The 14,192-nt window shown below is 48.2% G+C and overlaps 1 protein-coding gene across 2 annotated transcripts; it reads left to right on the top strand.

Annotated features, from left to right (window-relative positions):
* Nucleotides 1–1,624: 1,624 nt before the first annotated feature.
* Nucleotides 1,625–10,546, top strand: LOC106747588. Of its 2 annotated transcripts, none has more exons than XM_014625251.1 (6): nt 1,625–4,172; nt 5,106–5,656; nt 7,227–7,353; nt 8,266–8,444; nt 9,438–9,584; nt 9,941–10,546. In XM_014625251.1, exons 1-6 carry the CDS (start codon nt 3,971–3,973, stop codon nt 10,451–10,453), a joined length of 1,719 nt encoding a protein of 572 aa, XP_014480737.1. In that variant the 5' UTR covers nt 1,625–3,970; the 3' UTR covers nt 10,454–10,546. The 2 variants fall into 2 exon arrangements, with proteins under 2 accessions (XP_014480737.1, XP_014480728.1); XM_014625242.1 differs by having other exon boundaries at nt 7,227–7,365.
* Nucleotides 10,547–14,192: the final 3,646 nt, after the last annotated feature.

The raw sequence follows: 14,192 nt of genomic DNA, 5'->3' as shown, positions 1-14,192 counted from the left end.
GGGGGGGGGTAAAAGAGAGGGTGGCGCGCAGAGTAGGTCGCGCCGAGAGAAGCCGTCAAAATGTCGAGGCCCCTGCATCCAGCCGGCGGCACGACGAGCCGATGGTGGACGCGGAGGAGTGTCGCGCGACGTGCACCGGGCTGATCGCCGGTCATCGATCCACCGACATGCCGATGCGAGCGAGGAACGAGAGGGAAAGAGCGACGGCGGGGAGGGTGAGAGACGGGGGAGAGAAGAAGAGAGAGAGAGGTAGGGAGAAAGAACAGGGCGCGTGGGTGGAGGAAAGAGGCTATCTCTCTCTCTCTCTCTCTCGCTCGTTCGCGCGGCCGCCGATGCGCGCGTATCGGCCTCGGTGCGCACGGATCAGCGAACGATAATGGGAGAATATTTAATCAGCGGCGCTCGCTCGCTCGTTCGTTTAGCGACGCGCGATTAATCGCTCGCACACGCGATGAGACGCGCCGCGACATGCGTAATTGCTCCCGCCTAGAACGCGGGGTGTAGCGCGTTATGTACAAAAGCGCGATTCGCGATTTGAACAAGCGCAGACGAAGTCGGCGCGATCGGAGAGAAAGAGCGTCGTTCAGAACGAATCCCAATTTTCTTCCTCTCTCTCTTTCCCTCTCTCTCTCTCTCTCTCTCTCTGCCTCTCTCGCTTTCATTGCGACGCGGAACATCCGCGAACGGCCGGAAGACATACTAATCGAAGCACCTGGCCGCCTATAATGCGATATAGCTTCGCCTCTCTCAGCCCCGAGTTAATCCTCTTCGACGACGAGCGCGCGATCCTCCCGCGGAAGCCGCGGATCTACGCAACGACGCGAGTCCGACGATGCGCGAGCGGCCTGCGGACGCAAGGAGAGAGAGAGACGAATTATCGACTCGAGGCCGTAAGCTCCGACACGCGGAGCCGCGTCGATGCGGAGAGCGTTGCACGCGAAAGAGCCCCGCTCGCGGCGGCTGCTCGAAGCAGCCGTTGAAGAGGGCAATGACGACGACGATGGAAGAGGAGAATCCTGCTGCCTCTCTCTCGTCTCACCTTCTCCTCCTCCCCCCTGCCCCTCCTCCGGCCTTTCTTGTTCTCAGTGGCGGATCCCGAGCTCGAGGAACCCCAAGCGGGCTGCACCGTGACACCCTGAACTCTGCGTAAAGTTTAACAATGCTAATCATTCTAATTACGAAAGATACATTCAAGCCAGTTTCAGATGAAACTTGATGTTAATCGGTCGTTATTCAACCCTTCCCCTCACCCCTCTACTATTCGTCCCCCGTTCGTGAATTATGATTACGAAGCAGGCCTGAAAGAAAGAGAAAAGTCAACGCTCACAGACGCGCGCAAGACGTTCTGTGCGGTGTCTTTCGATGGTCGCAGCTCTCTGAGCGGCCGACTGTTTATCGGCAAATCCGCCACTGTTTCCTCCCCCCTCCCCACCCTCTTCCCGCGCTCTGACGCACGGAAGGGTGGGAAGGGCACCCTCCGTTCCTGCACCTCCCCCCTCCGTTTTCACGCCGCTTCGGCTCGTCGATGACGAAACGCACGTAAATTCGTCGCGGCGCCGCCGCCGCCACCGCCTCCGCCGCCTCCGCCACGGGGTGAAATCAGTGCGATCGGAGTGCACCGCGAGGGAAGGACGCGGGTCTCCCGTGTGCGGCCCGCCGTTCCCGCTTGCGGCACGCGCGCGCGCGCGTGCGTCCGCTCGCCCGCCCGCCTGCGCCTCGTTCGTTCGTTCTGTTCGTTCTCCTCTCTCCGCGCGCGAGTAACGGCGCGACGTGACAGACAGTGGGAAACAGACGGGTAAATAGGTCGTCGTGCGCGCCGCCGAGAGAGAGAGGGAGGGAGAGAGAGAGAGAGAGAGAGAGAGAGATGACGACGGGGGTGAGACGACGTTCGTGTCGGTAATCATGCAAAACGGTCGGTTGCGCGCGAAACTCGCCGGAAACCGAAGACCGGAAGTGCTCCGCTCGTTCACTTCGCGGCTAGCGGCGGTAGACGGCGCGAAATTCTCCGGTGATAGCGGCTAATAGATAGACAGACAGCAGCTGTGCTACTCCTCTCCTCGGGAGAGACAGATAAGTGGTGTGCACACCGCTCGTGGTCTGCGCGGGGAGACGCGAGAGAGCCGCCGGGCACCGTTCTTGATGTTCTCGAGATCGATTTAGATCCCGCGATTTCGCGCGAAGAGGGAAACGCGCCGGGCTAGAGCGAGGATAAGGAACATCGCGCGCGTGGAAATTAGACGGCTGAACCAGGATGTCCGAGATTGATTGATCGATGTGCCGTGGTACTAGACTAGGTCAAGTGACTAATTAACGCGAGCGAAATTAACAGACGTAAACGGGGGAAGAAAGAGAGAGAGAGAGAGAGAGAGAGAGATATCAAGATAGCCGTCGGAGGGTGACAATTTTACGTCCGACGATTTTACGTTCCTGTAGCCGCGTCGAGTCGTCCAACGAGGAAAAGAGAAAGAGAGAGAGGGAGAGAGAGAGAGAATCAATCGTCCACGAGAGAAATCTCGCGCGAATTGGCGAATTCGCCGGCTCGGCAGGATCAATCGGGAGGAAGAGCGGATTCGCGTGGTCGCACGAGGGAAAGTGTCAACAAAGAGAAGATAAGCCGCGCCAGCTCGCCGGAGAACAGCAGGTGTGCGAGAGGCGCAGGAGAAGCGCGGCTTCTGTTATCGATCTCGCCGCTGCAGCATGGCGCGGCCCGCTCGCACACGCCGGGCCGCGTCGGCCGCACGCGGACCCGCGGCGACTGGCTGTCGTCGTCGTCGGTGAGGGCGACCGGAGGTGATGACTCGCTGATTCCTCCGCGCGGAGAACGCGAAAACGTTGGGCCGACGATGAGAACGGCGACGAGGAGGACGGCGAGGATGACAATGACGATGAGAGTGACGAGGAAGAGGAGACCGACGAGGTCGGCGATGACGACGGCGGTGCGCGCGACCGCACCGCGAACGCTCGGTCTTCCCGACGGAATGAGACGGCAGGCCGATCGAACGCCCGCGAGTTGCACGGCCCTCCCACGTCCGGCGGCCTCGCAGTGAGGAAGACGAAGACGCGACGCGGGGGAGAGAACCCGGAAAAAAACGCGTCGCAGAGACGCCGCGAGAGAGCTGGTGCACTGCGCGCGCGGCCGGGCGGTGTTTACGTTCGCGAGAGCGCGAGACGTGGACCCGCGAAATCGGGAAATCGATCGGCTTTTCTCTCTCTCTCTCTCTCCCTCTTCCTCCCTCTCTCTCTCTCTCTCCCCGTCTCTTCCTCTCTTTCCAACCGCCTGTGGACGCGATTCGGATAGGGTCGCCGCGTTCATTTCCCGCGCGCGTCCGTCGACGGGCGTTCGGATTCGTTCAGGTGACACGCGCGCACCCGACGAGGAGGACTCTCTCGCTCTAAGAAGAGAGCGCGCGCGGCGGCGACTCACGACGACGACGACGACGACGAGGAGGATCCTCGCGCACGTGTGATCGGTGTTTACGTTCACGTGAGGAGGCGCGCGCGCGGTCGGTCGGTCAGTCGGGTCGATTTTCGCGGGTCGTGCGCGTCGTTGACAGAATTCGCGCGGCGCTCGGAGCGAGGAAGGATGCGTCTCGGCGCCGGAAGGGATATACGCGCGGACACGGGGATCTCGCGCGTGAGACGACCCGCTGCTGATCGAGTCTGATATCTCTCGCTCGCTCGCACCACCATGAGACGCGTCTCGACGGCGATCTCGGGGAAAACGTCGAAGGAAAATCGAAGCGACACGAGCGGAGGAGGAGAGGGTGCGGAAGGAGGTCCGTCAGGCGGGATATCGAAGTTCGGGACCGGTTCGAGGCAGATTCGAGTCCGGCAATTCGATGCGCGACGACGGGGGAGCGTAGCGTGAGAGAGAGAGAGAGAGAGAGAGTGAGAGAGTACGCGTCTCTCTCGCGCGTCTCCAGTAGAGCGGATCCCGCAGACTGATCGGTCGCGAGGCCGCAGCGCAGAGATGGACTGCTGCAATTACGTCGAGGCTTACTCGGCAGGTGGTCACTTTTACCAGCAGCAGCAGCAGCAGCAGCAGCAACAACAGTACTTCTGTTACGACAATGGTAACGCGGCGTACGCCGGCTACGATGCCGCGCCGATCTCCAACGCGATCGAGATCAACGCTCGATACAACGGGGCGATACCGGCCACCTATCCGACAGGTAGAGATCGTCGTGTATGATCCGGCTTGTGCGCCGATTCGCGGGCCGATCGGAGGCTCCGTCCAGTTTCGAGGCGTTTCAGATGTTGCGCGTCACGTGCGAGAATTGCGCAATTTCTGGATGATCGTTGTTTCGTCCTTAACTTTCGATACAGTTTTAAAATTTTGAAAAAAAGAAACATCGTTCTTCCGCGGATTTCCTCGGCTTCTGTCGCGAGGGTGCAGAAATTCGTTTAGAAAAATTCACGCGCGTTCGGTTGAAAACACTGCCGGATTAATTTTTCTCGTAAGAAAAGATGATAAGGAAAACTAAGAGAAAATTCGCGGGGAAATTCGGAAAAACCGTTTTTTTTTTCCAAACTTTAAAAGAAACCGTACCTTTTGTTACCTCGATGATTATTTAATTCGATTCGAATGGCACGCACGCTCGCATGCGCGTAGTAAAAAGTATAAATAAGTTCTGCCGAGAGAAGGTGTTCAATCGGACGATTAAATTGCCGCTTGAAATTCAGCGGAACACGCGGAGCGACGTGCGGAATGCCGATTATAAAATAATAATAATAATAATCCTTGCCTTCTCGCACGGGGAAAACAAGTCTTGCCAGAACAGCGGATGTTTGTCAATATAGTGACGGCGAAAAAAAATTTGCCCAGACGGCGAAAAATTTGTTTGGACGGCAGAAAAATTTGTCAAGATTATTAATTGCTGTTTGCCGGGTAATATATGAACAATGAATACCCTTGACAAATCTTTCTATCGTCCGAACAAATTTTCTCCCGCTGTCGCTATATCGACGAACACATTTGTCGTTCCATCAGAATTTGTCTCCTCCGTGGCGATTTACCGAGGGAAAGTTATCAGATTCGCGACGTCGCCGCGCGTCGACGCATCGATGATAAGTAAAAGTGCTCACGCACGTGTGTCACTTCGCAGATTACGTGTACAATCCGAAGGAAGCGAGGCTGCGGAAAGCGATGCGCGAACAGAGCCGCGAGCAGAGCCGCGAACGTTCGCGGCGTTCGATCCTGCAGAGCGCGATCGCGATCGCGAACGCCCGGACGGCCGCGATCGGCGGCCCACCCGCCGCCGTCACCGCATCGCTGGCTGGCGGCTTTCTGAACCAGCATCATCGCACCTTCGACTGCGTGCCAGCGGCGTCCGTCCCGATCGGCCCTCCTCATCGCGCGGCCGAGGCCTGGTTCGCGGCGCATCGCCCCAAGCCGGTCCATTCGCCGCGAATCGGCGATTGGTACGTGGACGGCGATCCCATTGAGAGGCTGCAGGCGATGGGCACGATGCACCAGCAACGCGGCCTCGACAAGACCTCGATCAAGGAGCAAAGGAGTCAGGAGTGCGCCACGGCGTTCTCCCCCAACGGCCACACGCCGACGGACTTCGCCGTTACCGAGAGGGAGATTCGCAGGCAGGAGTCCGCGGCGGAATACGCCGACTTCGTCGACGGCCAGAAGTGGCACCCTTATCAAGTAACAAAGCGCTCGATTCTCCCGATACCGGGGGGAACGTTATCGGGAAAACTTCGATCCCCCGGCACTTGGTTGTTTCTTTCATTCTCGCACGGGAAAAAATTAAATCTTAAATCGAGAATAGATGTTCTCATGTATAAGCAAAGATATCGTAATCTTCTTAGATTTTTAGTCTTGATTTAATTGAATTTATATTGCTATATTTCTTGGTATATTACTTCAATTCGAGACTAAAAACTTTCTAAGAAGATAATAATATTCTTGCTTATATATGAGAATGTCTTGATTTATAAGACGGTGATTTATAACGCTAATTTTTTTCCATGTGGTCGTAAATTATTTTACGACGCGGAAAATTTCGGCTAATTCGAAAATAATCCGTGAAATTATATATTTAAGGCTCCGGATTTTGTCGCTGTGATTGTCCTTGTTTAATGACGTTAGAAGTGAGAAAACGTAAAAACTTTTTGCGTTATGTTTTCAAGTGAAAAGATGTACCCACAAAATGACGAGATTTGTGATCGATTCAGTAGATTTGTAAAATTGGACGGACGCTTTTCTTTCACACGAACAATCAATAAGTGGTCGTAAAATTAACATTGACAAAATCATGAAAAAAGCGGTCGGAAAAGAAGGTTCCGTGTCAAATTAATTTTGCGACTATTTATTAATTGTTCGAGTAAAAGGAAAGGGTTTATCCAATTTTATAATTATGCCGAATCGATCACAAATGTTCGAACGCATATTTCATGGACGCATATATCTTTTTATTCGAATGTATAACCCAAAAAATCTCGGTATGCATTTTCTCGCTTCTGACATCATTAAACAAGGACAGTCTTAGCGACTACTCCTTAGCCTTAAGGCTTTTTCGTCACCGTGATCACCTTGATTAATGACGTCGGAAGCGAGAAAATGCACGCTCGAAATTCTTGCAAAATATGTCGAAACAAAGAGACATGCCCGTAAAATGGCATTTGTGATTGATCGAGCGGATATACGAAATATTCGAAATTTTTCTCTCGCTCTTTCTTTTCTGGACGTTCTTTCAGCCTCGCAGAAATCGGGGTTGCACACATTGACAGAGGATTATGTATTTTTTGAAATTTTTTATAACAAAGAAACTCATTGCTAATTTGAAAATGATTAATTGTAAAATGATATAGTTAAAGCTCTTCTGTCGCCGCGGTCATCTTGATTGACGACATCAAAAGCGAGAAAACGCACGTTCCAAATTCCCGCAAAATATGTTGAAAAACAAAGAGACACGTTCGTGAAACGTCACTTGTGATCGATTGAGCGGATACGCGAAATATCCGGAACTTTTCTCTCGCTCTTCCTTTCCTTTTCTGTTTCAACTCCGCGAAAATCGGCGATCGTATACGTTTCGCAGAGGATCGTGTGTTCATCGAAACGATGATGGATATCGCGTGTCGAGATTATTGCTGTGGAAACAATTGCTTAATCGGCGACTTTGCGAAAGTTCGCGCGGCAAAGGTTGGGACGGGCGCGATCTCTCACTTGGTTCTTGGCGCGCTTTGCGAAAGTCGCACGACCTTCTTGATTGCAGAATAGCGCGAGCCCTCATCCACATCCAAGGACGCCTCATCCGTCACCACAAATGGCCGGCATCCTTCAGCCGAATGTTCAGAACGCGCACGGGCACACACACGGTCCGTGGGGCCAATTTTGTCACGGTATGCTGCCGCGTAAGTCTTGTGTTGCGGTATTCGAGCGTTACCACACCGATCCCCGATCGGCATGATTTCGCTGAGACTCGACATTCGCGCTGCTAACTGCGCCTCAGCAAACGAGTCTCCGCGCATTTAAGGCTCCGGAGTAATCACTATCTTCCTTATTTAATGACGTCAGAAGCGGAAAAACGCACGTTGAAATTTTTTGCGTTATACTTTACAATCCAAAAAATGTATTCCTAAAATTACCTTTGTAATCGATTCAAAAAACTTGTAAAATTGGACGAACACTTTTCTTTTACTCGAACAATAAATAAGTGGTCATAAGATTAACATTGACAAAAATTATGAGAAAAGGAGGCTCCGTGTCGAATTAATTTTGCGACTATTTATTGATTATTCGAGTAAAAGGAAAGTGTTCGTCCAATTTTACGAGTGTGCTGAACCGATCGATCACAAATGTCATTTTGCTGATATATCTTCTTTATTTGAAAATATAATGTAAAAAATCGTGGCATACCTTTTCTCGCTTCTGACGTCATTAAACGGGATAATTTCTTAGGATGGAACACGGAGAAAAAAATTTGCTGCAACAGCAAATTGTTTGTTGATATAGTGACAGCAAAACAAAATTTGTTTGAGCAGCAGAAAGATTTGTTAGGAGTATTAATTGCTATTTGCTGGATACACGGACAGCAAAATAATTTATAGTGGGTTACGCGACTGCTGTCGCAACGACGTTTTGCTGCAACGGCAAAATTATTCTTTCCGTACAACAAATTTCTTTGTCCCCATATTAACAAATAATTTACTGTTCTTCGGCAAAACTTGGTTTCTCCGTGAAGAGTCGCTTTTCCACGGCCTGAGGCTTATCGGAGATATTTGAAAGAGGCCGTTTTTTTTCACGTTTTTCAGACGTTTCCGCAATGACTCGCAACGCGGCGATTCGGGGCCCGCGGCACGCCGTTTTCCTGCGGGATCGACCGGCGAGCAGGCACTGCGCATTCACGGAGGATGCGTCGCGGATGGGCTACGCTCCGAGCAAGTTGGACGTCGAGAGCATTCGCGCGTCATATCCGCCGGCGGAGCACCAGGTACTTAAATATATACAAATGACTAAACGCGAATCACATAAATTAGAGAGTGATGCGGAAAGATGCCGTCTTCCGTGATAATTCCGGGAAGTCGCACTGCCGTGCATTACGTCAATTTGACATTCTGAAGAAAAAAATTTAAGAATGTATATGCTTATTAATGCCGTATTTTCATTAGCGCGTCAAAAGGGAGCCATTCGTTATTTACCAAACGAAATTACATTCCTATACATTTATTTCACTACCTATGTAATAAATGTTAATTTAGAAGAAGTTGAGACATGAAGAATAGACATGTGTATACATAATATATTGTAAATGTAAAACTATTATTTTTTATTTTTCTTATTAGAGCTATATTTATGCATCAGTTGATCTGATAGAAATGCACAGATAGTAGAAAGAGATATATAAGTGTTTAAACATCTGCATATTTATATACATATATTTCCAGTATTATTATTAGTTATGAACTCGGTACAATATGAACTTGTATTTTTAAAACAAAGTGATGATTCTGAAATTTATGAATAATCTGTATAATCTGCATATTAGTCTTTAATATCATAGTAGTTCTTCATCAGATCTTATTTTTACTTTGGAAGATATTAAAAATGAAAATTAAAAATAGCATGCTAATCTCTCTCTCTTTCTCTCTCTCTCTCTCTCCAGGAACATGTATAAAAAGTGTCAATTTTAGTTACAAATATCTTAACTCTCGAACAATCGATCTTCTCCTAATTGCACGAGCGACGAGTTAGATAATATTTCAATGTACACGTAATTCAAGATTTATCAAATTTTTGTCAAACTCATTTCGCTTTATAGCCTCCTTTAAATTGAAATTTTTGATCCAGGCTCTGAATTACTGTCAAACTTTTGGTGTCGGTTTTAAATGCAGTGTAGATCAATTTGTAATTCTTTCATAATATTTTCTTTTTTTTCGACTTATAGGCGATATACATCCTTAATAAAGAATGATGCGATTCGCAGATGCCGAGGCTGTTAGAGTCAGCGGTGGATACCGTTATAGACTCGACGACGGCGATGAATCGCCGCGAGGAGGACGCCGGGACCAGATGGGAGCCGGGTACCGTCACCACTGAGATGTCTCTGGATGAACTCGTGCCAACTTCCATGGTAAGAGAACGCTCTCTTTCTCTCATTCTCGCGTACTTATTCTACCCGCATCACTGAAATATAATCCATATTGGAAGAGGCACTGGAGATAAAAAGGTGAAGCCGACAGAGGCCAACTTTGGGGCGCTCTTTCTTTCTCGTGCTCATATGCGTCGCTCTCTTTCGAAAGAGATAGATTTAGGCGTAGTATAAGTAAGAGATAAGTTACCGTAAACTTCTGTCTCAGCCACGTCTTCCATTCATAGGCGTTATATGGCAGTGTCTCTTCCAGTATATATTTATATTTCAGTGACCCGATTACCGTATCGCCACAATTTATCATATCGCGATACTTCACGATAATTCATCGACTTCAGCCGCAGGAAGGGGCGCTCGCTCGCGAGAAGGAGCGCCAGTCTTGGCAGACGAGCGAGCGTTTCGAGCCGAAGAAGAAGCCGGTCGCGAAGCAGCCGCTTCCGGGTTTTCACCAGGCCTTCGGCTCCACGGAGATCGGCAGGTTCTCCAGGTCGGAGTTCTTCGTGAACATGGTGGGCGAGAATGGCGGCGGCGGCGGCGGTAGCGGCGGCGCTAGTGGAGGCGACATCGGCGAGGCGGACAGCGGCGACGTAAGTAGGGAACGACTGCCGCTGTTGGACACGGCGGGAAACGCCGCGACGGCTGCCGAGCCGACCGCCGCGACCGCTTCCGCGTCTTCCACCACGGCGGCGACCGCGACGGCCACCGCAAACGCCGGAAGGACATTCGACCCCGAGGACCAGGCGACATTCGCCGTCGGCGACGGCGTCGTCGGCGCGTCGTACTGCAGACAGCCGGCGACGATGCCGCGATGGCACAGTCCACACGTAGGTGCTATAGGTAGCGAAATTTAAGCGAGTCCGTCTGCGCGCACGGAAAACTAATTAGTATCAATTAAAAACTTATATATTCATCTATAAATAAAACATATAATTTTATGTGAAGTACGAAATTTACTTATATGAAGAAATTTTGTGCAGTTCCGTTAACACGTTCATTGCCAAGCTGAAAATTGGAATTTCGTATTTAAACAATTTTTTTATTTAGTTTTTATTGTGCTCAAAATAAGTTAATATATTATTTATATGCTTTTATTATTATGTACATAGGATTTATGTACTTTAAATATCTATTACGCGATAACGCGTAATCGGCTGTTTTGTGGGAACTCGCATCACGCGATATCGCGTGTTTGGCAATGAAGTGTTAAGGATATCATATTGTTGTTATCGAGGAATAATTTTCGTGAGTTGAAGGGAAAAGATATTGGATATACGCAAAGAAAAAGGTTTCTTTAGATTTAGTATTTCCACTTATTTGACTTTGAAATATGTTTCATAGAAACATATGCCTGTACGAAATATTATTTGCTTGAGTAAAAGTTTTATTCTCATTCGAGAAAACTCTATTATTTAACAGAAAGAACGCTATTATTCGAAGTAATATCTTCCAACCAGATAAAATATTATTTGGTCACGATAAATATGTAATGAAACAAATAATTTCTTTATAAGAAAATTGTTTTCGTTTTGAACGAATTTATTTATTTAACATAAATATATATATTCGTGGAAAAGTCTAACAATTGTACTTATTGATCGAAACATTAGTTTCTTTGAAAGCATACCGATGATGAAATTTGTTAGAATGCGATAAAATTTATCAAATTTGAAAAAAACCTTTCTTCTAGTATAGAAAAAACGATATCTTCGAGCTAAGAATTACATCAGTTTGAAGATATCGTTCTTTCTATTCAATATTTTCAGAAGCTCTTCATATAGCAATTTATATCTTCATGTAAGATTATATATTCTCGCTTATATATGAAAATATGAGTCTGAAATTGACACCAATTTCTTTCCACGCGGTATCGTGCGCTTATCAAGCGAGAGACGCTTGCCGGTGTCAGTGTTTATTATTGAGAAAATTCCCCGTCTAAAACACTACCAACGGATGGTAGTATTCGCGGGAATAAATTCACGGGATTTTGTATTTCCGCAGCAATTTCGGGAGGGGTGAGCGAGTCGCGTCGATTTCTTTTCTTATCGTCGTGAGCGCAGGCTACGTTTTTCAGATTGATCGAGATACCGGCAAGTGCCGTCGACACGATACCGAAATACCGTTGCAGATCGACTCCCGTAGGGACTACGTCCTTGTCTTGTTTAGGCTAAAGCGGTCCCCCGTAGCTTTCCGACGCGTGATGGTTGCGACGAGGTTATACGGCGATACATCACTCTTCCGACAGAGAGAGTAGAGAGGAAGTCGCGATTGTGTGACGTAATCAACTTTTTTCTTTTTTTTATATGTAGGAGATTTCGGTATGTTAGCGAGCAATTACTCCGTACTCCGTGTTGCGTGTGTTAATGAGAAGTCCCCCCTCCCCCCCGTCGGAACCGACATAATTACGGTGAATTCGAAATTTCCACGTTCACGAGAACGTGATTTCGCGTCTACGTTCTACGGGCGACGTCGCGATTTAATCGTCGAGATGATAATCGAGCTCGTCGGAATTACGTCGGCTTCGATCCTCCCGAAACTCCCTCCGTGACCAAGTCTTCGTCAGAAGCACTCGCAGCGCGCCGCGCGTCGAGAAGGGAAGAAGCGGGGACTCGTGCGCGCGCGACTCATGCGTAACGAAGTGCGAGTGCGAATCGATTAGCGAAAGCTGTCGGGGATCGATGTTGGCGTACGAAACGTCCCGACAAACTGCGAATGTTCGTCGAGATTGTGCCTTCCAGAGGATCGGGGACGCGTCGGGGATTCTCGTCGGGTTCTCTCGCCTTATCGAGAAATCAAAGCAGCGCACGATACACCGCGTCTCGTATGCCAAAAGGAAGATATAATCAAAAGAGAAATCGTGCCGAGAGGGAGAAAGAGAGAGAGACGATCCACGATCGGCACCTTCCATCACTGTTGTTAGATATCGTCGCTGTTGTACACGCCGACGAGCGATTATACATATGTATACAGAGTGTTCCGAAAACATGTATGCACACTTTGAACACGATTATGAAGTCGGCGTTCATTGGCGTACGGTTCATTTTCAAACTTTAAAAGAATCTGCAGAAATGAATAATTTTTTTCTTTTAGTCAACGCTTGCTTTCAAACCGCGATGACCGTTTTGCTTCAGGTACTGCAGAAAACGCGAAGCAATGGAAGTGTATTTTTTCGGGACACCCTGTATAAATATATATATATATGTATACATATATATTATACTCGTGTGTGAAACAGAGGAGAACGAATATGCGCGACGAAAAGAACGAGTTATTTAGTAGAATCCTTAGGTGAGTACGTATTGACGCACGGAGAAGCGATGAAATAAAAGTTAACGCTGCGAGCGTAGGGAGCCGAGAAGCCGACCGGTTGAACGCTCTTCCGCTTCCGGGAAACAAATTGCGAAGGGGGATGCACGGTAGTACATGTTAAGAATCTGCGTCTGAACGTCTCTCGCAGCAACTTCTCGCGTTACCTTGGACTTTGTGATACTTTCGCCGCACTCACGAAATGGCCGATCGAATTTTCTCAAACGGCGTACATTGTTTGTCAGTCAGGACGATATTTCACGTGATATTTTTACGTGTCACACGTTTTATCGCATTTACATGCCGCATTTAGGTGTCAGCTGATTCATTCATATTTGACTTCTCGCTTCGCGATACGTCAGCCTCGAGCGGAAGTCCATTTCGCGCTTTTCATCAGCCCGCGCTGACTGACGTCTAACGATTCTAATGAAGTATATTTGCGCGACGTTTTGCAGGTTCTTAACACGTGCTTGTATATCTATCTGCTTGCGTCTAGTCGATCGACCAGTTAATTCGAGATAAATTCGTGTACCGGACATCCTGTACCTATAATGGGACCAAATTAAAGGGGGAGAAAAAAAGCTTTTATGTCGCGTTCACCGTCGCGCTCTTACGTCCTACGTATGGTCGCGTAAAAAAGAAAAGAAAAAAAGAAAAGAGAAGAGAGAAAACTTCCCTCATTCTGTTCGTGCGATCGCTCGGCGAGTGAAAACAAAATGCCGCGCACCTCCGCCCCGAAACACGTGGAACACATTCTACGGCAGTGTTTGCCTTAGATGATTTCAGATTCATCTAGATGAAAACGAGATGAAAACCCGAGAAATTCATCTTAGATGAGATTATTTTGCCTTTAATTTATCTAGATGAAAAATAAGTAGCGTTACTTATCTGGATAATGTTTTAGATGATATTAATTTCGTGAGAGACTTTATAATAATTTATAATGAAAATTATGCCAATTATAAAATTGCACAACGGTTAAGTAATTCGTCAACGTAATCGCCCCAAATTTAAAGATCTAACAAAAAGACTAATCATTGATTGCTCACTAATCGCTGTGTTTTCTGAATGCAATCATTATTTCAGTCTTCTTTTATAAAGCCCATATCAGACTATTGACTGTGAAGGATTGTGATTGATTGAAACATATGGTCTGTTATTTTTAGTTGCACTGCTGAACTGGTGCAGCTAAAAAGAACAGACCAAAGCAAACAAAACCGAAATGTGTCGATTCGTTGAAATCTAATTTGCAATCCCTAGTCTAATACGAACTTAATGTATAGGTCC

The sequence above is a fragment of the Dinoponera quadriceps genome, unplaced genomic scaffold (assembly GCF_001313825.1).
Source record: "Dinoponera quadriceps isolate SergipeBrazil2010 unplaced genomic scaffold, ASM131382v1 scaffold282, whole genome shotgun sequence".
In the NCBI taxonomy this organism is placed as follows: Eukaryota; Metazoa; Arthropoda; class Insecta; order Hymenoptera; family Formicidae; genus Dinoponera; species Dinoponera quadriceps.
This window is presented reverse-complemented; position numbering and strand designations above follow the sequence as displayed.

Coding starts and splice junctions, on each gene's coding strand:
- LOC106747588 (XM_014625242.1), top strand. CDS start 3,971: ATGGACTGCTGCAATTACGTCGAGGCTTACTCGGCAGGTGGTCACTTT. Junction 5,657..7,226: donor AGAAGTGGCACCCTTATCAA/GTAACAAAGCGC, acceptor TCTTGATTGCAG/AATAGCGCGAGCCCTCATCC. Junction 8,445..9,437: donor ATCCGCCGGCGGAGCACCAG/GTACTTAAATAT, acceptor TGCGATTCGCAG/ATGCCGAGGCTGTTAGAGTC.